The sequence below is a fragment of the Podarcis bocagei genome (assembly GCF_964188305.1).
Source record: "Podarcis bocagei genome assembly, chromosome: 7".
Classification (NCBI taxonomy): domain Eukaryota; kingdom Metazoa; phylum Chordata; class Lepidosauria; order Squamata; family Lacertidae; genus Podarcis; species Podarcis bocagei.
Genome location: NC_138132.1, coordinates 82310976 through 82336400, shown reverse-complemented (window position 1 = coordinate 82336400; position 25425 = coordinate 82310976). Strand labels below are relative to the sequence as shown.

Here is a 25425-nt window from a genome sequence, read left to right as displayed (position 1 = left end):
TGCATGTTACAAAGTTATATAGATCCTCAAACTGTTTAGCTGATTATTATCAATAAAAAGTTTGTGAATGTTTATTCAAAACCTACCAATGAGTCCAGTTCGCTTTGTTGCGTCTTCAGATACTTTGTAAAGGGTTCTCATTTATCTTTAAAGTCACAGTTATCCTTGTCCCGTAGCTTATATCAGTGTTTCCCAACCACTGTTCCGCGGCACACTAGTGTGCCGCGAGATGTTGCCTGGTGTGCCGCGAGATGTTGCCTGGAGGGAGGCGGGCGAGTCGGGCGGCGAGAGGCGGGGCGGCGGCGGCGAGGAGAGGCCGCCCAGCGCGGGGCTCTCGCCGTCTGCCTGCCTGGCTGCCTGCGAGCTCGGCGGGCAGCGCCTCCGTCCGCAGCGCCCGCCTCGCGGCTCTCATTCCCTGCCCCTGCCAAAGCTCACCCAGCCAAGACGCGCTCTCCTTCCTGCCTCGCTTTGCTGCCTCCTCCCCCCCACCCCCAAAGCTTGGAGGTTCCCCGGCAGGAAGGAGGGAACTTAATCCTCTCCAAGGGCTGCGGAAAACAGACATGCAAATGGGGGCTTGCCAGCTCTTCAAGCGCCGCCGGCTTTCTTCGGGAATTACCGCCCGCCGAGCCCGGTAACGCTGACAGGCCGAGCCGCGGGGCTTGGCAGCGCAGCCGGCAGAGTGTGGGAAAGGGCGGCCGCCACGTGCCGGGCAAGGCGAGACTCGACGGGGAGGACACCGGCAGCAGCGCCCCCCCCCCCGAAACCCGCTCCGGGCAGGTAATTCACAGAGAGTGGACAGAAGGAAGCCTTAAAGGGCTTCAGCCTCCCAGAGTGGCGGGGAATAATAATAATAATAATAATAATAATAATAATAATAATAATAATAATAATAATTAAAAAAAAAATTGACAGGTGGTGTTTTTCTAGGTGAGGGGGTGGGGACTGTAATAACCAAAAAATCAGCTGTATATCAACCGCTGTTTTGCAATGAGGAATTGCAAATAAGGAAGATCAAAAGGAGAATGTTTTTTTGGGGGGGACTCTATTCCTCTTCCTCCTCCTCCTCTCGTTCTTGCTCCTCTTCCTGGCAAAAGGGCTGCTGAGACCCCTTCTCTCTTGGGTGCCGGTGGGTGCTGTGACGTTGACGCTGCTGTGGCAAGTGCCTTTACTTAGCAGAGTGCATTCCCCTTTACACAGGAGGGGAGGGGAAAAAATTGAAACTTACACTTTCGTGCGTCCCTCCCGGCGTGACGCTGCGCGCTGACGTCACGGGGCTGTAATGGTGGTGTGCCTCGAGATTTTTTTCATCAAACAAGTGTGCCTTTGCCCAAAAAAGGTTGGGAAACACTGGCTTATATGTCAATTTTGCCAGTTCTTGCATAGTCCGTCAATTTTTCTTGCCATGATTCTTTAGCTGGGGTGTCTTCAGTCTTCCATCCTTGTGCTACCAGAACTCTCACGGCTGTTGTCTCATACATGAAGATGTTTTTCAGCTTTTTGGGCAGGTCTTTCCCTACAATTCCCAACAAAAATGCCTCAGGTTTTTTAACAAATGTTAAATGGAACATTTTCTTCAATTCATTGTATATCATTTCCCAATTTTTTAAAATTACATTACAATCCCACCACATATGATAAAATGTCCCTTCCTTTTCCTTACACTTCCAACATATATTTGAACTAGTTTTGTACATTTTCCCTAACTGCACTGGTGTTGTGTACCATCTACACATCATCTGATAAGCTTCTTCTTAATTCATCTCCAACTGCTGTGCCCAGTGCTTTTCATAGAATCACGGGATGGTTGAGTTGGAGGGGACTCCAGGAGTCATCTAGTCCAACCCCACTCAGTGCTAAACACTCCCAACTAAAGAATCCCGAACAGAGGGCCACTCTGCTTAAAAGCCTCCGAGTTTGCCCCCCTGAGAAAGTTCTTTCTCCTGGTTAGCCACACTCCTTTTTTCCTCCCCGGTTGGCATGCCTTGCCTGTGCCACCAGGACGGATGGGTGGCACCCCTTTGTGCCAGGAGCCCGCTGACCGGCGCCAAGGCCACTTTCTGGCCAGCCTTAGCCTGGCACAGGCCACACAAAGCCCACGGAAGAAGCAAGCCTCTCTGCAGAGAGCCCGCTCTGCCTGGCTCATCTCCCGCCGCTGGCATGGTGCCCTGTTGGCATTTGCCGCCGGCATGGCCTGCCAGCTCCTGTTTCCCATCTTGCCTTTTCACGCCCTTTCAGGCGGCCCGGCCCGGCTAAACCCCCTTTTATGTCTCCGGCCGTAGCCATTGTCCCGGGACCGCCCAGCCTTCAATAATGCGCCCTGCCGTGTTTGTACAGGGGGCAAAATTGCTGCCGTGTTGAATTCCTGGCGCGGTCTGCTGCCCTCGGACGCCTCCGCTGCCAAGGACGGGGCCCAGGCAGGCTTTTTCCCACCTGAGCAGGGAGGGCACTGTTTGCAGGGGGCTGGCGGAAGGGCGAAGGAGAGGCGGGGGGAGCAGTGACGACCCCCCACCCCAAGATCACTGCAGAGGATCTTGGGAAACAGAGTGAGATGTGCAGATATCCCCTGCTGTGGAAAGCACTGAGTCAAGATTATTATTGTTAATATTTCAATATATTAGTAGCTCAACACATAAGGAACCTTCAGGGGACCTTCCATTGTGCTCATTGTTTATTTATTTTCAATATCTTTGTCATTGGTCCTGTAAGGATCCTCTGGCATTTCAGCTTAGTGGAAAGTTGAGTCAGAGACGACATGATAGACATTTTTAATATGATGCAGGGCAACAGAATCATAGAATCATAGAATAGAATCATAGAGTTGGAAGAGACCACAAGGGCCATCGAGTCCAACCCCCTGCCAAGCAGGAAACGCCATCAGAGCACTCCTGACATATGGTTGTCAAGCCTCTGCTTAAAGACCTCCAAAGTAGGAGACTCCACCACACTCCTTGGCAGCAAATTCCACTGTCGAACAGCTCTTACTGTCAGGAAGTTCTTCCTAATGTTTAGGTGGAATCTTCTTTCTTGTAGTTTGGATCCATTGCTCCGTGTCCGCTTCTCTGGAGCAGCAGAAAACAACCTTTCTCCCTCCTCTATGTGACATCCTTTTATATATTTGAACATGGCTATCATATCACCCCTTAACCTCCTCTTCTCCAGGCTAAACATGCCCAGCTCCCTTAGCCGTTCCTCATAAGGCATCGTTTCCAGGCCTTTGACCATTTTGGTTGCCCTCCTCTGGACACGTTCCAGTTTGTCAGTGACCTTCTTGAATTGTGGTGCCCAGAACTGGACACAGTACTCCAGGTGTGGTCTGACCAGAGCAGAATACAGTGGCACTATTACTTCCCTTGATCTAGATGCTATACTCCTATTGATGCAGCCCAGAATTGCATTGGCTTTTTTAGCTGCCGCGTCACACTGTTGGCTCATGTCAAGTTTGTGGTCAACCAAAACTCCTAGATCCTTTTCACGTGTACTGCTCTCAAGCCAAGTGTCACCCATCTTGTATTTGTGCCTCTCATTTTTTTTGCCCAAGTGCAATACTTTACATTTCTCCCTGTTAAAATTCATCTTGTTTGTTTTTGCCCAGTTCTCTAATCTGTCAAGGTCGTTTTGAAGTGTGATCCTGTCCTCTGGGGTGTTAGCCACCCCTCCCAGTTTGGTGTCATCTGCAAATTTGATCAGGATGCCCTTGAGTCCATCATCCAAGTCGTTGATAAAGATGTTGAATAAGACCGGGCCCAAGACAGAACCCTGTGGCACCCCACTAGTCACTCTTCTCCAGGATGAAGAGGAACCATTGATGAGCACCCTTTGGGTTCGGTCAGTCAGCCAGTTACAAATCCACTGAGTGGTAGCATAGTCAAGACTGCATTTTACCAGCTTCTTTACAAGAATATCATGGGGCACCTTGTCAAATGCCTTGCTGAAATCAAGGTAGGCTACATCCACTGCGTTCCCTTCATCTACCAGGCTTGTAATTCTGTCAAAAAACGAGATCAGGTTAGTCTGACATGACTTATTTTTCAGAAATCCATGCTGACTATTGGTGATCACAGCATTCCTTTCTAGGTGCTCACAGACTGTTTGCTTAATGATCTGCTCCAGAATCTTCCCTGCTATTGATGTCAGACTGACTGGGCGGTAATTATTTGGGTCCTCTCTTTTCCCCTTTTTGAAAATAGGGACAACATTTGCCCTCCTCCAGTCTGCCGGGACTTCGCCTGTTCTCCAGGAATTCTCAAAGATGACTGCCAGTGGTTCTGAGATCACATCTGCCAGTTCTTTTAATACTCTTGGATGCAGTTCATCTGGCCCTGGAGACTTGAATACATCTAAACTAGCCAAATATTCTTGTACTATCTCCTTAGTTATTCTGGGCTGTGTTTCCTTTGCTGAATCATTTGCTCCAAATTCTTCAGGTCGGGCATTGTTTTCTTTATCGGAGAAGACTGAGGCAAAGAAGGAATTGAGGAGTTCAGCCCTTTCTGTGTCCCCTGTTTGCATTTCACCATCTTCTCCTCTGAGTGACCCAACTGTTTCTTTGTTCTTCCTTTTGCTACGAACATACCCATAAAAGCCTTTTTTGTTGCTTTTAACCTCTCTAGCAAGCCTGAGTTCATTCTGTGCTTTAGCTTTTCTGACTTTGTGTCTACACGTGCTGGCTATTTGTTTGAATTCCTCTTTGGTGGTTTCCCCCCTTTTCCATTTTTTGTACACATCCTTTTTTAATCTTAATTCAGTTAAAAGTTCTTTAGATAGCCACCCTGGCTTCTTTAGGCACCTTCCATGTTTCCGTCTCATTGGTATTGCCTGACGTTGTGCTTTAACTATCTCCCTCTTAACAAACTCCCAGCCATCATGAACTCCCTTTCCTTTTAGTATTGCTGTCCATGGGATCTCACCCAGCACTTCCCTAAGTTTTATGAAGTCGGCTTTCTTAAAGTCAAGAAATTGAGTCCTAGTATGCTTGGCTGCTCCTTTCCGCTGTATAGTAAACTTCAGAATAGCATGATCACTCGCGCCTAATGATCCTTCCACATCTACCCCACTAACCAGGTCATCAACATTGGTTAGGACCAGATCTAAAATGGCTGTTCCTCTTGTTGCTTCTCCCACTTTCTGGACAATGAAGTTGTCTGCAAGGCCAGTGAGGAATCTGTTTGACCTTATGCTCTTGGCTGAGTTTGACGTCCAACAAATATCCGGGTAATTGAAGTCCCCCATTACTACTATCTCCCTTCCTTTTGCATGCTTGGCCATCTGTTCCAGGAAGGCATCATCTATGTCCTCCGTTTGGCTTGGGGATCTATAGTAAACTCCCACAATGAGGTCTCTGTTATTCTTCTCTCCCTTAATTTTGACCCAAATGCTCTCACTTTGGCTTTGAGGTTCTAAATCTTGGATCTCTTCACAGGTATACACATCCCTGAGATATAACGCCACTCCTCCTCCTTTCTTGTCTGGTCTGTTTTTCTGAAATAGATTGTATCCCCCCATTATTACATTCCAATCGTGGGACTTATCCCACCAGGTTTCAGTGATGCCTATTATGTCATATTTAGTTTGCTGTACCAAGAGCTCAAGCTCATCTTGTTTATTTCCCATGCTTTGCGCATTAGTGTACAGACATTGAAGTCCATTAATCATTCCCCCGTGTCTCTTATTTAAGGATTTTTTCCTCCTACCACTAGGTCCGCGTGCTGTTTGCTCCATTTGGTCTATGACATTTGGATGATCATCTTCATCAATTGATAGACTCCTACCTTCAGGAGCACTGTCTCCCTCCCCCACATTAGTCAGTTTAAAGCCCTCCTGATGAGGTTTCTGAGATTTTTGGCAAAAACATTTCTCCCAACCGTTGTGAGGTGCAGCCCATCACTTGCCAGAAGTCCATCTTCAAGAAACTGCAGTCCGTGATCTAAGAATCCAAACCGTTCCTGTTTGCACCATTTGCGAAGCCAGCTGTTCACTTCCACTATTTTCCCCTCTCTCCCTGGGCCACGTCGTTCAACTGGGAGGACAGACGAGATGACAATTTGTGCAATTAGTTGCTTCAATTTCCTGCCGAGAGCCTCGTAGTCTCTTTTGATCTTCTGGAGGCTATTGCTTGCAGTGTCATTGGTTCCCACATGAACCAAGAGGAAGGGGTATTTGTCAGTGGGTTTTATGATTCCTTGCAGTCGTTCAGTTACATCTTGGATCTTAGCCCCGGGGAGACAGCACACTTCCCGAGACATCTTGTCAGGCACAGATCACTGCTTCTGTTCCCCTCAGTAGGGAATCCCCTATTACCACTACACGCCTCCTCTTGGGTTTGGTCGGGGTTCTTCCGTGAGCTGTCTGTTCCAACAGACCCTCCCAAGTGTCATGATTTTCCCAGGACAGCCCCAGATTTACAGAAGCCATCCCGGTTTCTGAATTGACACCAGAATGTCCCACTTTTCCACAGGATGTCCCTATATTCAAGGAGATAAGTAACTATGCAACCTTTAGAGGGCATCTGAAGGCAGCCCTGTATAGGGAAGTTTAAAAAATAAATAAATTAATGTTTTATTATGCTTTTATATACAGTGGTACCTTGGGTTACAGATGCTTCAGGTTACACACGCTTCAGGTTACAGACTCCACTAACCCAGAAATAGTACCTCGGGTTAAGAACTTTACCTCAGGATGAGAACAGAAATTGTGTGGCGGCAGTGGGAGGCCCTATTAGCTAAAGTGGTGCCTCAGGTTAAGAACAGTTTCAGGTTAAGAACGGACCTCCGGAACGAATTAAGTTCTTAACCCAAGGTACCACTGTATGTTGGAAGCTGCCCAGAGTGGCTGGGGCAACCCAGTCAGAAGGGTGGGGTAAAAGGTAAAGATAAAGGGACCCCTGACCATTAGGTCCAGTCGTGGCCGACTCTGGGGTTGCAGCAATCATCTCGCTTTACTGGCCAAGGAAGCCAGCGTAGAGCTTCTGGGTCATGTAGCAGCATGCCTAAGCCGCTTCTGGCAAACCAGAGCAGAGCACGGAAACGCCGTTTACCTTCCCGCTGGAGCGGTACCTTGTACTTTGACGTGCTTTCAAACTGCTAGGTTGGCAGGAGCAGGGACTGAGCAACAGGAGCTCACGGTGATTCGAACTGCCGACCTTCTGATCGGCAAGTCCTAGGCTCTGTGGTTTAACCCACAGCGCCCCTATTATTCTTATTCTGGAATAGGGTGTCTGTTTTTTCACCAGAGAAATGTTGGGGGGTATGAAGGCATGCCTGTTGTTTTTGTCCATGGAGTTTTCTTGGCAGGGATACTGGAGCGGCTTGCCGGTTCCTGCTCCAGGTGGATCACGTTTAGTCAAAACTCTCTAGTATGACCCATCCGTCTTGCGTGGCCCTGCACGGCATAGCTCATAGCTTCTCTGAGTTATTCAAGCCCCTTTGCCACGACATGGCAGTGAGCCATGAAGGAGACAGGAGTGCCTGGCGTGCTCTGGTCCATGGGGTCACAAAGAGTCTGACACGACTAAACGACTAAACAACAACAACAACATGAAGGCATAGAGAGAGTGGCGACGGAAGAGCTTTTCCCTCCCTCTTTCATCATGCTAGAACTCGAGATTCAGGGAAGTTCAAAGGAAGTCCTCCATCACGCAGCGCAGTGTTAAACTGTGGAACTCTCCTCCACAGGAGGCAAGTGACGGCTGCCAATTCAGATGACTTTAAAAACGGATTGGACAAATTCACAAAGAGGACTATCAAGGGCTACTTAGCAATGCTTTTGGAGGCAGCTATGCTTCTGACTTGAGAGGCAGGGATGGCCACCAATTTGGGATGGCTTTAAAAGCGGAGGAAATCAGTATGGGACAACAGCTGCTTGGATGCTTTTAGCCCAGGGATGGAAAGAAAACAAAGTCCCTACCAGAGAGTTAAACTGATGGAATATGCTGAAACCGCAAAGCTGACTTGAAAGCTCAGGAACCAAGAGGACAAAAACTTGTTAAAAGAATGGGGAAAACATTAGGGTTTATTTCGGAGACTACTGTAAGCAGATGGAAACATTAGCGGGATTTTAATCTCAAATGTTATGGATAATTTGGATTGATGTAAAATATAGATTATTGAGTGCCAGGAACTAACAGTAGCAGCAGAGAAAACATGTCCCCCTCTTTATTTTCAACTTTCTTGGGCACATGAAACTGACAGTTTCCCTTGAATTTCTGCTTAACCCTCAAGAAAGAAGGGCATTTTTGCTGGCCAGGTTTAATTCAAATCCATCCAACCTCCGTTGGGGAAGGTTCTCAGGTAGGGTGGAAGGAGAAATAACTTGCCCATGTGAAGACCACCTGGTGGAAACCCTCACATATGGTTTTCAGTTGTAAACTATATGCTGATCTCTGCCAGCAATTTCTAGATCAACTCTGCATCCCATGGAAACCAGAGTTGGAGGTCATACATTTTCTATTACTGGGGAATGATCAGGAGCTCACCAAGTTAGTAGCTAAATATCTCTACAGTGGTACCTCGGCTTCAGGTTACAGACTCCGCTAACCCAGAAATAGTACCTCAGGTTAAGAACTTTGCTTCAGGATGAGAACAGAAATTGTGCTCCGGCGACGCGACGGCAGCAGGAGGCCCCATTAGCTAAAGTAGTGCTTTAGGCTAAGAACAGTTTCAGGTTAAGAACGAAGTAAGTACTTAACCCAAGGTACCACTGTATTTGGTTTTTTGTCATCGAAATACACTGCAGACGTCTGATCTCCCTGGAGACCTCCTAGAGATGTGACGATAGGCTGCTCTGCCTCCTTTCTTTTAGCAAATGTTTTGTGCCAATGGGGAAGTGGTAATTCTGTATTGATTTGTTTTGGATGTTTGGATGTGATGCCAATAAAAGGTTTGATGAGGATGATTAGGTGATAGCATGCAGATTTTAATGTTGATATCAAGACCCAGGGACTGGGTGGGGCTAAGTCTTGAGATGCAAAGTCATCTCCTTTTACGAATATGTATTTGGATTGTTACAACTTTATATTTGTAAAATAAAATAAAAATAAAAGCGGAGGAAATTGGCGCACCAACATCCCTGAGCCTCGGTCCCTAGCCTGCCACATTGAGCGAGCTGCTCCGTGTCCCTGCAGGGGTCAGAGGTAGCAGCGGTGGTCAGCTTGCAGCCTCTGGCCCCAGAGGAGGGGGGTGGGAAGAGCAAGCCCCTTCCTTCCTTCCTGGCCTGGAGGTTAGCAAGCCCTCAGACTGCCGTGGGAGGCAAGTGATGGGGAGATGAGCTCACCGCCTCTCCATCTTCTCCCCCTTCCTCGGAGATGACTCTGCTGCTCAGCAATGTCGGGGAGGTTCTTGCCAGGAGGTTGTTGCAGCTGCAAGGCAGGAGCAACGGGGCTGGGGGGGCTGGCCGGAGGTGAAGGGAGCTCTCCTGTGTGCACAGTGGACAGGGGCCAGTTGGCCTTCCAGCCATGTGGCTGCTGCGACGCCGCTTTTGGCCCGCGGTGGACGTGAACTCTCGCCACCTCCCTGAGCTGCTCTGCAGATGCACGGCCTTGCATAACAGACCCAACATGCGCGCTCGCACATAACAGGGCCGCATGACTACCGCCACAGGGCTGACTCGCTAGGTTTCTGAGACCCAGCAGAGTCGGAACAGGGATGCGAGCGAGCGATGGATGTGGCCCCTGCAGTGCTTTTTTTGTTGTTGTTTTTTGTTTTCCCCCAGAAATTTTTTTCTTGGTTTTCCAAATTTATAACAAACAAAAAACTTCAAAAACAAACAAGACAGACAGACATTTATCCTAACTATAATAGTTCCACTTTTGTTAACATTGTTGGGTGACTTCCTCGAATCTCCCTGGCTGAGTTTCCATATACAGTGGTACCTCGGGTTACATACGCTTCAGGTTACAGACTCCGCTAACTCAGAAATAGTGCTTCAGGTTAAGAACTTTGCTTCAGGATGAGAACAGAAATCTTGCTCCGGCGGCGTGGCGGCAGCAGGAGGCCCCATTAGCTAAAGTGGTGCTTCAGGTTAAGAACAGTTTCAGGTTAAGTACAGGCCTCCAGAACGAATTAAGTACTTAACCCGAGGTACCACTGTAAATCATTGTAGTTTTCCAAAACTATTTTCACAAAAAAATTACTTAGTCAATTAGCATCTTTCTTTTCCTTTTAACTTTTAACATAGTATTCTACAACATCACATATTTAAATCCTAGGCCTATCTGATACTCGCAAGTAATTCTATTTAAGTTATCTTAACATATTTAGCCAAGTAATCTTTGAATTTCATCCATTCCTCCTGGTACTCCTCCTCCTTCTGGTCGTAGACTCGTCCGGTCAGGTCGGCTAGCTTCCAAAAGTCCATCATCTTCATCTGCCATTCCTCCACTGTTGGTACTTCTTGTAATTTCCAATTTTTGGCCAACAAAATTCTAGCTGCAGTTGTGGCATACAAAAACAATCTGACATTTTTCTTGGGCAATTCCATAACAACTCCCGTTTTGTGCCAGATGTGTTCTCAACCATAGCGCCTTTATTCCCTGAAGGTATCTTTTGTTTTCCACCCAAAACAAAACACCTGGTCCTCGAGTGAAATCAGTGGCTTTCTTGAATGTGCAAAATTGCACCTTCCTATTCTGCATGCTTTTGGCCGTGCTTCTAGTCCACATGAGGGCGGCGCGGCAGAGCTATGCAGAACTTCTGCCAGAAAGAGCTGGACTCCTTCAGAAGGCAGAAGACTCTCCTTCATTGTAGGTTTTTTAAATAGATTGCCTGGAATTCTTTAGCTGTGACTCCTGCGTTGCAGGGGGTTGGACTAAATGCCCTCAGGGGTCCCTTCCAATTCTGTTATCTTGCGGTTCTATGACCTGTGTGCTCTGGGCTCCATCGCAGGCCAAAAGTGGCGTCGCAGCAGCCACACGGCTGGAGGGCCAATGCGGCAGCTAGACTGGTGACTGGGAGCGGCCGCTGAGACCATATAACACTGGTTCTGAAAGATCTGCACTGGCTCCCAGTACATTTCCGAGCACAATTCAATGTGTTGGTGCTGACCTTTAAAGCCCTAAATGGCCTTGGCCCAGAATACCTGAAGGAGCATCTCCACCCCCATCGTTCAGCCTGGACACTGAGATCCAGCGCCGAGGGCCTTCTGGCAGTTCCCTCCCTGCGAGAAGTGAGGTTACAGGGAACCAGGCAGAGGGCCTTCTCGGTAGTGGCGCCCATCCTGTGGAACACCCTCCCACCAGAGTCAAAGAAAACAGCAACTACCAGACTTTTAGAAGACATCTGAAGGCAGCCCTGTTTAGGGAAGCTTTTAATGTTTAATAGCTTATTGTACTTTAATATTCTGTTGGAAGCTGCCCAGAGTGGCTAGGGAGGCCCAGCCAGATGGGCGGGGTATAAAATTTATTATTATTATTACTATTACTATTATTATCATCATCATTATCATTATCATTACCATCATCATCCAGCCCTTCGGTGGCTCCTGATATTTGATCAGGCAACACTGTGATGCCTTCAAGGTTTATCCCGGTCATAAGGACTAGAAACTTGAGTAGTTCATGAAAGCAGAGTCAGAGGGAATCCCCACTTGCACCATTTGGCTGGCGATAGTTCCATCTATTCTGTCCACTTCAGCAAAAAGGTGAAGAAAGGTGAAGAAAGATGGGAAAACCAGCTTTCAGGAATGTGCCATTTGTAATCCAATAAACAGACTCGTGCTTTTGCTCCGGAGAGGCTTCCCCCTCTTATCTGTGTTTGCTCAACCTGAACAGCCCTCCTTGGAGCAATCTGCTTCCTGGCCTCCCGGGTGACTCAGAAAAGTGCCAAGAGAGGCAGCCATGCTGAGCCTGGAGCAGCAAAAACCTGAACCGGGCGCCTCACAGCGACCTTCGATACAGAGCAGATTTGTTACAGGAAAAGCTTTTGTGCAACGAGAACCACTTTGAGAGATGCATGGAAGGCTATCCTCAGTTGGCCGATATAAAAATATATTTAGAGAGAGGGAGAAATTGTCAACAGTGGAGTCAGAAGTCCAGGAAAAGGAGAGCAGCGCAGCCTCTCACATTCCCGTGCGAAGATCTGATGTGTACAGAATAAGCCCTGAGGCTGCACGGAACAGCAGGAAACTAGAAATGCTGTCCTTTCCCAAGCAAAATCTTACAATCGTAGTTGTGGGAGAGGAAGCCCTGGTCTCTGCTGATCCCTGAACAGGTAGCGTGAAACTTGGGAGGAAATTCTAGTTTCTCCTTGGAGACTTTTTTAGTCAGATCTTTTTTATTAGGCTTTACGCTACGGATTGACGTTCAAACATTAAGCACCAACATCATCATGAGGATTCCCTGAATCCATCGACTCCCCTCCGACCTTCCATGGTTTATCGATCTTTTTTCAGCTGCTTCTCTTATTTTCTCTATTTTTCTTAACAAACCCATTTTTACCATAATTTTTGTACACTACAAGCGTTACTCAGATCCTGCCAAAGTTTGTTTACAGTGTTCTCCTAAAAACATTATAAATCTCCCCCACTCCTCCTTAAAATTCTACTCTTCCTGGTTTCTGATTTTCCCGGTCAGTTTTGCCATTTCGGCATAGTCCATCCTCTTCATCGGCCATTCGTCTCTGGTCGGGGCTTTATCTTCTTTCCATCTCTGGGCCAGTAGTATCCACACTAGAGATGGGAAGGCCTGGGAAAAAAACAAAAAAAAAAATTGGGGGGGGAACGACCCCAGATTCCCCCCTCCCGTTTCCCCCCAAAGCTGGTTTTTTTTTAAGAAAAATTGGGGGGAAGTGTGTGGAATATTCAAACTATATTAAACTGTTGTTTTCCAATTTTTCCAGGAAAAAACAGCATTGGAAAAAACCTGGTTCCCCCTCCCAATCCCCCCCCCCCCCGGTTTTAATCTGCACTGGAGACTTTTGCTGGGAAATGGTGATAAGAACCTAAGAACAGGCTGCTGAATGAGGCCAAAGGAGACCCATCCATTCCCTGCATCTTGTTCTCACAGTGGCCAACCTGTAGAAAACCCACAAGTGGGATTAATAACAATGCTTTATCCATGGCTACTGCTATGTTTACAGGTACAGCCGCTGCCTCTTCACGCTCTGATTCCAGCAACGGGTTAAGACTTCCTTTATCTATCTTGGCACGTTGCAAACCACCCTGTGGTCATGGGATGAAGGGTGTTATATAAATTTATTCATAATACTAATTTGAAGGGCTTTCTGCCAGCTCGATCGTTGCATTTTAAGCTACTCCCCCTTCCGGAGTCCACGCTGCCTTTTCTTTGCCTCATGCCACGTTCCAGCGGGCGCCGAGAGTTTATTTTAACGGTTCAGCCGGCTGCTTTTATTCTTGCGCCCTATAACCGGCCCGCTGGAAATCTTGTACTGGCAAAGAGTGAGGGGGATCAGTCTTTTTAATCTATGAATCCACAAAGAGGAGGATTTGGGAAACGCAGAGTTGTTCTGGGACAACAGCAAACTTCCTGCTCCGGGTCCTTAAGATTACAGTGGTATGTCGGTTTTCGAACGCCGTAAACCCGGAAGGAAATGCTTCGGTTTTCAAACATGCCTTGGAAGTCGAACATGGCACAAGGCTTCTGCTGAGTGCAAGATCCGGAGGCCTAGCTGTCGGCTATTGAGTTTTCGGTTTTCAAAGGTTTTGGAACTTGAACAGTCTTCCAGAACAGATTATGTTCCAAAACTGAGGTACCACTGTATACATATCTTGTTGTTCAGCATGAGCTCGCTGTGCATGGGATGTAGCGCACAAACACACACACACACACACACACACACACACACACACACACACACACAGTTGGGCCCTGCATTCCAGTTTCCTGCTTGTAGCAGCTCCTTGCTTCTCTTCTCCTTATCAAAGCCTCTCCCAAGTGACTTGGCTGTTCCCCAGTTTGTTCTTCCAGGCAACTTGAGCACTCTCAGCTCGGCTCCTTGACTTCAAGCATCGCCCAAGGAGGATCTTGGCATCCTGGCGCCGCCCGTTCTGTCTCAGTCCCCTTGGTGTTGCGGCAGGGAGACCCTTTTCTCCCCAGGCAGGCACCAAGGGGGGTGGGTCTCTGCAGTAGCTTCATTCCCCGCAGCCTGGATCAGAATGGGCCTTTGGCTTGATTTGTCTATGGGGCTCTGCTCATATTCTCATGTCGTTCCTCCACTATCCGTGGCAGTACAGTGGTGCCTCGCAAGACGAAAATAATCCGTTCCGCGAGTCTCTTCGTCTAGCGGTTTTTTCGTCTTGCGAAGCAACCCTATTAGCGGATTAGCGCTATTAGCGGTTTAGCGGCTATTAAAGGCTTAGCGGCTAAAAGGCTATTAGCGGCTTAGCGGCTTAGAAAAAAGGGGGGAAAGCGAAAAAAATCGCAAGACTCGCAAGACGTTCTCGTCTTGCGAAGCAAGCCCATAGGGAAATTCGTCTTGCGAAGCGCATCGAAAAACGGAAAACCCTTTCGTCTAGCGGGTTTTTCATCTTGCGAGGCATTCGTCTTGCGGGGCACCACTGTATACCCTTTAATGTCAGTTTTGGGGAATCCCAAGTTTCTGCTCTGCTCAGAGGGTTCCTTTTGGGGTTCCTGGTTGGCTGCTGTGAGATGAGGAGTCTGGACTAGACAGTGCCCCTGGGCCTGATCCAGCAAGCTCGTATTTATATATATATATATATATATATATATATATATATATATATATATATATATATATATATATTTTACCAACCACCAAAACACAAACAGTGAAACCCCCCAGGCGGCTGATACATTGGGTATACAATATTCAATAATATACATATTCAATAATAACATATTCAAACTAACCATATGTACACTTCTATATACCTTAACACTCCTCCTTCCACAAGGTTTATTTAACTTTTAACGTTTTAATTGCCCCAAATTGTTCAAACCTACTCAAATAATTCAATATCTTCTCAAACCAATCCTCCTCTTTCTCACTGACCTTAAACCCTTTCATTCTATGTATCTTCACAGTTAGGTATTCTAAAATTATAATATTATTCAGTTTTCTCCTCCATTGGTTCACCCCTAGCTCTTCTGCATTTTTCCAGTTACTCCCAGCAAGCTCTTATTATATCGAACCACTATCAAAAGCAGTATACCTCTAAACACCAGTTGTTGTGATGCATGATAAGAAGCTATGTAATTTGATATACGTACCTAAACGTTATCCCACCGCGTCTGCTCTGATTAATTTGAAGTATTATTACTGTATATATACAATTGGCAGATATTGGATGGGAAGCCCATTTTTTTATTGTTTTGTTATTTTGGGGTTTTCCTGTTTTGCCCTTAACTTAGCTCTTTTTGTTTTTAATTTTTTTCTGAAGTCCTCTACCCTGGACTGATGAGGACATACACAGAGAGAGGACAGGTGGGTGACGAGGGGCTCTGTGTGGGAGACTGGGGAAAGAAACAGGAATTCCCAGGTGAGAGCTGGGTAAGTCAGCTTTTCTGTACACTGGTACCTCAGTTTTCCGTTGACGGAACGTTTTGGAACTCACACGCCATAAACCCGGAAGTAAATGCTTCCATTTTCGAAAGTCAAACTGCTTCCGCTGTGTGTATATGTTATTTTTCCTCAATTTTCTCTATTAAATTTGCCGACTGCCCTTTGCGCCTCGGTTTTTGGAACTCGAACGGTCTCCCAGAACGGATTATGTTCGAAAACTGAGGTACCACTGTATGTGGATAAAGAATATGGCACAATTGTGATGAGAGGGTTTTTATATCTTTTTTCCCCTTCTCTCTCTTGCCTTTTGGTTTTTTCTCTTATTTTGGGCTTTTCTGTATCTTTCTCTCTCTATATATTAGATTGGCTTTTATTGTATCGCATGTTGAAAACTTTCAATGAAATATTGAAACGCCAGTGGCTGGGGATTCACAAGTTCGGAGATATGCTCAGTCCTTGCTTGGGGCATCTTTGAGAACAGGGCATTGGGCTGTATGGATCACTGACCGGATCCAGCAGGATCTTCTGAGGTTCATCGATGTCTCTCGTCTTCCCATTGAGGCATCGAAAGAGAAGGACTCATCATATCCAGGGGCAGTCTACCTCCAAGTCCCAGTCCCTGGAAAGCGCAGGAGTGGAGACTTTGCTCTTGTGTTCGAATCCTGCTTGCGGGTTTCCCATTGTGGGCAGAAGGCCTTTGGACTCAATCCACCCTCAGGGCTCTTCCAACAATTGGGAATGTTCCATCTGGGCCTGGTTGCCATCTTTGGTCTGGAACAAATACAGTGGTACCTCTGGTTGCGAACGGGATCCGTTCCGGAGGCCCGTTCGCAACATGAAAAGAGCGCAACCCGCAGCAGCGCGTCTGCACACATGCGGGTTGCGATTCACCGCTCTGCTTCTGAGCATGAGCGTGACGTCATTTTGCGCTTCTGCGCATGCGCGAGCGGCGAAACCCAGAAGTAACCCTTTCCAGTACTTCCGAGTCGCCACGGGACGTAACCTGAAAGAACGTAACATGAAACAAACGTAACATGAGGTATGACTGTATAGGTCAGGGGTGGGGTTTGTGGGGCACACATACTTGCGCCACCAAATTCTGCCCCATTGTGGAGGAGCTCTAGCTTAGGGCCCCACTCTCTTGGGGGCCCCCAAAAAATTTAAAGGAAAAAAAAACTGGATGTACATTTCCAAAACAAAAGAGAAAAAAATAAAACCTACATACAGCAACAGTTGTGTTGTGTTGTGTAAGCTCCTATAATGTAAGTAGTGGGCCCCGCCTGCTAGCCTGCTCCCTAAAATATCACTGGTTTGCTCATTTCTATATATAGGGTGCCTACATTCTGCTATTTATAATTATTAGTAGTTTGCATCATAGATTGACACCTATTATTATTTCATGTTATAGCAAGTTTGTAGAGACTATTATAAGTCTTTGTAAATTGCGTTTCTAAAGAAACTTTTGTTATTGCCAAATGCCAGTGTGTTTGCATTATTAAGTTTGTTATGAATAAAAAAATCATTTTAAGTTAGAGCTTAATAATTATTTCACTATTAATATATTTCTTCTTAATTGTATTTCAGTTCAACAATTACTTTGATAAAATACACATTTTGTTATGTGCAAATGGCTTTAGATACCTATTAGGTCCATCAATTACCGTATAGCATATATTCAACACAAAAAAAACAGTGGCAATTTGTTGTTGACCAAGGACAGCTGGACATATAAAGGGCCCCATTGCCTTCAGTAGCTTAGGGCCTCACCAAACCGAAATCCAGCCCTGTTGGGGTGGCAGAGGAGGCTAAGTTGCAGAGAATCTGCACCAGGCTAGAACGGCAGGTGGTGGCAACCCTTCCTGGGACGGATCCTGGTAGGGGAGAGAGAAGGTGGGTGCTCCATGCTCAAGACGAGAGCAGCATCCTTCTTCCACCTAACCGCTCTTCTTTCCCTGCTCTCAGGTGGCTCACACGTCCAAGCGGTCAGATGAGTCCTCCTTCCCTGAAGACACAGAATCGGAGGCCGTGCGCCAGCGCTGGAGGAAATACGCGGAGCTTTCCGACGATGAGGATCTGCTAGCGGACGAGGCGTCTGGAGGTGAGGGTTGGGCTGGGGAAATTTCCGCCTCTTCCAAAGCACCACGTTTGGCTATGCAAAGAACGTACGGCGGAGCTTGCTGCAATGTCCGAATCTCGTTTTTGCAAAAGCTGTGTGTCTGAAGATTCAGGGCAGACAAAATAAAGTCCTTCACCTGTGGAACTCCCTCCCACAAGAGGCAATGACAGCCGCCACCTTGAACAGCTTTAAAAGAGGATTGGACAATTTCGTGGAGGTGGAGGAGGCTCTCAGTGTATTTATATTTCATTTTCAGTGAAGAAATAAATAGGAGATAAAAAAACAGAAAAACTGCATTCCAAATGTCATATTTATCCATTCACAACATACGTCTAAAAGCAATCTGTTCGTATGTCACAAGAAATATCTTCTGTCATATTTTCTATTTATTGATCAAAGGGGGGGATAGTATTATCTTTCCAATGGATTAATATCAGTCTTTTGGCAAAAGTAAGGGTAATCTCTGTTGACCCACTGTCAAACCGCACATACTTAGAGTGTGGTTTAGGATAATATTATCATCTGACAATTTTAACTCCCACCCCCCCATTAGTATTTATACATCCAAATACTTTTCTCCTTGTTTAATTGCGTTTTTAATAATGATAATCTTGGAGTTGAAATAGGCATTTCTTTAATAATGAGCTTATTTTCTGGAAATATTTTCTGGGAATATGGACTGTGATTCCTCTTGGGATATAATATGGGAGTAATATTCATTTACTCTTCCCCAAAGGGTAAGGTTTAATGACTCCCACCAGTCAGTGTCTAAGGAAACCTCTTTGATTCTTTTGTTCCTATTACCTGGTTTTGGTTCTGGATTATATCTCTTGGAATTAAAATACCAAAGTACTGAACTAATAATAATAATAATAATAATTATTATTATTATTAATAATAATAATAATAATTTATACCCCGCCCATCTGGCTGGGTTTCCCCAGCTACCCTGGGAGGCTCCCAAAAGAATAATGCGGAACTGATATTTCTTAAATGAATGTATTAGCACCTTTTCGCCCATTGGCACCAGTTCTGATTTAACCCAGTTAATAGAGTAGCCAGAAATTGACCAAAAGTATTTATTGTTTGCAACAGCCTTTGGATACCAGTGCGAGGTTTTGTGATAAACAAAAGTGTAACATCTGCAGATGAAACCCACTGATATTCAACTGAGTTGTGAACTGCTCTGTAGATCTCGCTATGTTGTCTAAAAGCACAGACCAAGGGTTCGAAGCAGAACTCTTAATGTGCCCTTGGAAGGGGGTGGACTCTCCATCTCTGAAGACGGTTCAGAGACTTCAGCTGGTGCAGAATTAAGCGGCCAAGTTGCTCACCGGAGCTAGACGGTTTGAGCACATTACACCAACCTGGCCTGATTGCACTGGCTACCAAATTGCTCCCAGGCCCAATTCAAAGTGCTGGTTTTGACCCACAAAGCCTTAAACAGCTCAGGACCGCAATACCTCAAGGACCGCCTCTTCCCATATGAACCTACCTGGACCCCGAGATCATCTTCTTAGGCCCTCCTTTGTGCGCCTCCTCCTTGAGAGGTCCAGAGGGTGGCAACACGAGAACGGGGCCTTCTCTGCAGTGGCTCCCCGTCTGTGCAATGCTCTCCCCAGGGAAGTTCACCTGGTGCCTTCATTACACACCTTTAGGCGCCAGGAAAAAATGTACTTTTTAACCAGGCCCTTGGTTCATCTGTTTGACATCCTATATCGTTTTAAACTGTGGCTCTTTTCTGGGGGAGGTGTTATTGGGTTGTTTTTTTAATAATAATAATAATAATAATAATAATAATAATAATAATAATAATAATATTTATACCCCACCCATCTGGCTGGGTTTCCCCAGCCACTCTGGGCGGCTTTCAACAGAATATTAAAATACAACAATCTATTAAACATCAAAAGTTTCCCTAAACAGGGCTGCCTTCAGATGTCTTTTAAAAGTCAGATGGTTGTTTATTTCCTTGACATCTGGTGGGAGGGTGTTCCACAGGGCGGGTGCCACCACCAAGAAGGCCCTCTCTGCCTGGTTCCCTGTAACTTGGCTTCTCGCAGTGAGGGAACCGCTAGAAGGCCCTCGGTGCTGGACCTCAGTGTCCGGGTAGAACGATGGGGGTGGAGACGCTCCTTCAGGTATACTGGGCCCAGGCCATTTAGGGCTTTAAAGGACAGCACCAACACTTTTATTCTGATATATCTTGTGATCTTTTCCATGAACCGCCCTGAGACCTCCAGGTATAGGATGGTATATAAACTCTAATTATTATAATTATTATTATTATTATTATTCTGCTGCGATTCCTGCATTGCCGAGGGTTCGGCTAGCTGAACCCCAGGGGTCCCTTCCAATTATTTTTTTTATAAAGATATTTATTAAATTTTTCCATTTTTTTACAAACAAAGAGAAAAAAACAGACATAAAAAGAAAAAAGTTAAAAACACATACATTTCGCAACTTATTTTCTCATAACATATTTCCCTGACCTCCTCATGCCTCCCCTTCTTGTATATCCAGTTCAAATTATTTGTGCAGCAAATCCATATCTCAAAGCATTACAGCTTTAAAGACAAGAAAACCCCTTATTTTCTCTCCATCATCTTAGGCTATTATAACCTTAAATTCTTACTTATAAAAAGAAAACCATTTTATCATATTCCTTAATTACCATTACAGCTAGAAACCACTTAATTTCAATCCAACATCATTCAACATTCCTTAATTTTACAGTATTTTTGTAAATAGTCCTTAAATTTTTTCCAATCTTCTTCTGCCGACTCTTCTCCCTGGTCACGGATTCTGCCAGTCACAATGCTACGACTCTATGCTGGCTCAGGTGACACTCACATCGTGGTCCTTTCTTTCCCTTGCAGATGGGTATGGAAGTGGCGAGAACGGCAGCGGAACAGTCTCCCCAGACAAGCCTCTCCCCACTGTTGAGCCTCTCTTCCCCACAGGTAAGAGGCCAGTTGGGTTTTGGTCTAGTGGTGGGGTACAAGACATCTCCAGATTCAATCCCCAAAGTCCCCCTTCCCGAGGAAACTCTGGCTGTAGAGCTGGCAGCAACCTGGGGTGCAGCTGCTTGCAGAAAGTCCTGAGCTGGGTGTAACAGGGCTCCTAACAGCTTCATACATGGGTGGGCAGGACGGGGGAGAAATTTGCAAAGGTCCCTCAACCAAACTGGCCAGTCCTGGACATACGTGTGGGTCAGAGCGCAGATATCAGTTGGATTGCAAATGTCAGAATGCGGGTAAAGGTAAAGGTAAAGAAACCCCTGACCATTAGGTCCAGTCGTGGCCAACTCTGGAGTTGCGGCGCTCATCTCGCTTTATTGGCCAAGGGAACCGGCGTACAGCTTCCGGGTCATGTGGCCAGCATGACTAAGCCGCTTCTGGCGAACCAAATGCCGTTTACCTTCCCGTCGGAGCGGTACCTATTTATCTACTTGCACTTTGACGTACTTTCAAACTGCTAGGTGGGCAGGAGCTGGGACCGAGCAACGGGAGCTCACCCCGTGTCGCAGATTCGAACCTCCGACCTTCTGATCAGCAAATCCTAGGCTCTGTGGTTTAACCCACAGCACCAACCACGTCCCTTTTTGACCAGAATGCGGGTATCAGTCATTAAAAACAACAACCCTGGGCGGTTAAGTCCAGTCAAAGGCAACTATCGGGTTGCGGCGCTCATCTTGCTTTCAGGCCGAGGGAGTCGGCGTTTGTCCACAGACAGCTTTCCAGGTCATGTGGCCAGCATGACTCAACTGCTTCTGGCGCAACAGGACACTGTGACGGAAGCCAGAGCGCACAGAAATACTGTTTACTTTCCCGCCACAGTGGTACCTATTTATCTACTTACACTGGTGTGCTTTCGAACAGCTAGGTTGGCAGGAGCTGGGGCAGAGAGACGGGAGATCACCCCGTTGCATGGATTCGAACCGCCGACCTTCTGATCTGACCCAAGAGGCTCAGTCATTTAGACCACAGGAGAACCTCAGAAGGTGGTGGACTTGGAGATTTTTAAACAGAGGTTGAATGACGTGTCTATCAGGAATTCTTCCGCTGTGATTCCTGCTGAGCTAGAGGACCCTGTAGTTCTCTGATGGAGATTTTAGCTCCTAAATAATACAAACAAGAGCTTTTACAGGGGAAATGCAGAATAAAAGGGTTGCGTTTAATGAAGCTCTAAGTTACCATCAACTACCGGGGTGCTGCGGCATGGGAGAATGAATATTGCAGGTTGTGGGTGACTTAGTTGAGCTTTGTTGAGATTGCATGATCTGTTATGTGCTGAGGCCTTTGGATTTGGTGCAGTGTTAAATCCGCAGTGAAATTTTGCTCAAATGGTGCTTGCTGGTTTCCCATAAGGGAAATACAAAACATTAAACAAAGCCACAAAGACTTGCGAACTACCCAGCCTAAAATGAACTTATAATGTCTGGTTTCAATAGATTTTTCAAATGCTTAACTCAGTCTATTAAATAAGTTCATGAAGATACCAACAAAAGGTAAGTTCGATGATATTCACAATACTGAGAGATGCTAGTAGAGTTGTAAGGTAAAGGTAAAGGGACCCCTGACCATTAGGTCCAGTCGTGGCTGACTCTGGGGTTGGGGCGCTCATTTCGCTTCATTGGCCGAAGGAGCCGGCGTACAGCTTCCAGGTCAAGTGGCCAGCATGACTAAGCTGCAGCGAACGGAAACGCCATTTACCTTCCCGCCGGAGTGGTACCTATTTATCTACTTGCACCTTGACGTGCTTTCGAAGTGCTAGGTTGGCAGGAGGAGGGTGAAACAGGTGCAAAACGCCGGACCCTGTCGTCTACAACTTCATTGTCTACATCTTTATTAACATCTATCTACAACTCTACTAGGGGGCGCAGGGGTGCTGTGTTCTATACCACAGAGCCTTGGGCTTGCCGATCAGAAGGTCGGTGGTTCAAATCCCCGTGACGGAGTGAGCTCCTGTTGCTCGGTCCCTGCTCCTGCCAACCTAGCAGTTTGAAAGCACGTCAAAGTGCAAGTAGATAAATAGGTACCGCTCCAGCGGGAAGGTAAACAGCATTTCTGTGCGCTGCTCTGGTTCGCCAGAAGCAGCTTAGTCATGCTGGCCACATGACCCGGAAGCTGTACACCGGCTCCCTCAGCCAATAAAGCGTGATGAGTGCCGCAACCCCAGAGTCGGTCATGACTGGACCTAATGGTCAGGGGTCCCTTTACCTTTACCTTATAGGTCTACTAGCATCTCTCGGTATTGTGAATATCGAACTTACCTTTTGTTAGTATCTTCATGAACTGACTGAGTTAAGCATTTGAAAAATCTATTGAAACCAGACATTATAAGTTCATTTTAGGCTGGGTCATTTGCAAGTCTTTGTAGCTTTGTTTAACGTTTTGTATTTTTCTCGGAAGGTTGATAAAGAATGTATAATTCTTGTTCTGTGTACATTAATCGCCAATGTGTTGCATGAGTCACACTACTTCTTGCTGCAGCAGCGATTGCATTTTTCTAGCAGGTTTCCCATAAGGGGCAACTGGGAGCCACTGGGAGAAGGGGATGCTGAACTGGACAGGCCACTGGTCTGGTCCACCATGACTCTTCTTCCTCTGTTCTTCGTCTCCCAATGCTTCTCGCCCACCAGACGTTGCTCCTGAGCTCCCAGTTGGGGCATCTGGTCTGTGCTGGCAACCGGCAAGAGCCTGCGGCATGCCCGGTCGTGCCATGGAGGGCGTCTGGTTCCGGATTCCTGCCTGAGCCGTGGGCAGGAGAGGCCTGGGGCGGTTTCCAGAGCCGCTGGCGAGATGAGTCCCTGCCGGCCCCATCCCATTCCCGACCCATGAGGCCCATCCATCTGTGGGGGAGGCTTTTTGGAAAGGCGGAGGCCTGTCTTGTCTGCGGCGTCTCGGCAGGAGAAGTCGCCTCCGGCCCCTCCGACTATCCAGAGCATCTGTGCTCATTTCCAGCTTCCTGGTTCCTTTATTTATTGCCATTCTATCCTACCTTTTCCTCCAACATGGCCTTTCCCCCCATTCTATCCCCACAACAACCCTGTGAGGTAGGTTAGACTGAGAGGCAGGGATTGGTCATCAAGGTCAACCAGTGAGCTTCTTGTCTGAGTTGGGGGGGATTTGAACTTTGGTCTCCCAAGTCCTGGTCCGACACTCTAACCACTATGTCATACTGCCTCTCAGTGCGGGAGTTGGAAGCTTGGGAGAGAAGGAACAGAATCCACCTTTATCTGTCCCTGAACCTTTTTTTTTTTTTTTTGGACAACCAACCAGGAATAGGCCAGATTCTGCCTTCTAGCTTAGGCTGGCGCAGGGCGTGTGTCGGCCCCTCTGCTTAGGAGCAAGGCTGAGAGCGCTGAGATTATTTCCTTTGCCAAAAGACTGCAAGGCCCTGGGTTCTATTTCTGGCAGCATCTCCCCGTAAGGATGCAAATACCCGAAACGCCAGAGTGTTTCTGCCAGCCAGTGTTGATGTTACTGAGCTCAATGCGGTGTATGTATGACTTGGCATAAGGCAGCTAAGGTGGGGGGGGCATGGGCTTCCCCTCTTTATTCCCCCTGCAGAGATGTTGGAGTGCAGGGCCCCCCAATACAAATGGTCATGTCCTAATTGATACAGAGGTGTGCATTTGGAGTGAATTTCAGAGGGGAGAACAAACACTGGCTGCATACCACCCACCCAAAGAAGAAATCTGGGAATTGTAGTTTCTTGTGGGTGCTGGGAACTGTAGTTTCTTGTGGGTGCTGGGAATTGTAGTTTCTTGTGGGTGCTGGGAATTGTAGTTTCTTGTGGGTGCTGGGAACTGTAGCTCTCTTGGTGGGCACCAAACTACATTTCCATGGGGGGAATGTGCTTTAAATTTGTTGAGGCGCATCGAGTCACATTCTCCTCGAAGCGGACCCACTGAAACGAATGAACCCAAGTCATGCATGCTCATTAGCTTCAGTGGGTCTACTCTGAGTAGGGCTAGCATTGGCGACTACCCTCCCCGGTACACCAGCTACACCACTTGCTGCCAGAGACGTTTTGCGTGCAAGTCAATGGGGCCCTCTTGCAAACAAGGCAGCAGCTGTTGCGTGCGTGTTTGTGTTTTTCATCCCGTAAGCAAAGCTTTTAGAAGAGAAAACAAATTACTTTTAAAAAGCCGAGGGGGGAGAGAGAGAGAGAGAGAGAGAGGTCTAGATCCCTGCTTGCAAAAGCGGGCTGGGTGTGTAAAGTTTATGTTGGGTGCAGTCCCTCCTCTGCTGTCTGGGCCTGCTACAGAATTTGGGTCTCTGCACATGCATGTATTTTTATTTTAAGCCGCTCCCCTCCTTTTGACATCTTGGTTGGGGGAAAACCCCAGACCATCTCTGCTCCCCGGGAGGCATTCCAAGGGGAGATGGGATCTGGTGGGGCGAGTCCCTTGGAAGTTTGGGGCTACGGCCCTCTATCTGGGAGCCAAGGGGGTTGCCAAGATGGGGGGGTTGAAGGCGGGGAGGGGGATAGATCCGGTGGGTGGGTGGGGGCGTTGGAAGCACAAACCTCTGCACACACGCCCATGCAGTTTCATGTTCCCTTCCCCACACAGCCCTCAGACACACCCACAGACCTGCAAACCTGCGTCAGAATTCAGAGGAAATTCAAAACAATGTGCAGAGCTCATTTCCCCCCCAGATGTTCTATGCTGAACCATGCTTATCCTTCGCCTGCAATTGTAAACACCTCTGGTCTGGTTGGCTTTGGGGAGGTGGGGGTGCAACTGTTTCTGATGTCATCACCCATTTTGGGAGAGCATCACTGCGGGTGTGGAGGACCACAGCTCTCCTGGTAGGCAAACTAAGGCCC

The 25425-nt window shown here is 47.0% G+C and overlaps 1 protein-coding gene across 17 annotated transcripts in view; it reads left to right on the top strand.

Moving 5' to 3' along the window:
• Positions 1-25425, top strand: part of HSPG2 (heparan sulfate proteoglycan 2) — a 224478-nt gene that overhangs the window by 33261 nt on the left and 165792 nt on the right. For 16 of the 17 annotated variants that reach the window (XM_081202846.1, XM_081202842.1, XM_081202856.1 and 13 more), the window contains exons 2-3: positions 17433-17568; positions 20466-20549. In XM_081202846.1, the coding sequence (XP_081058972.1) occupies positions 17433-17568; positions 20466-20549 (220 nt within the window). The remainder of the gene's footprint in view (positions 1-17432; positions 17569-20465; positions 20550-25425) is intronic. The other variant, XM_081202843.1, reaches the window with a different exon arrangement.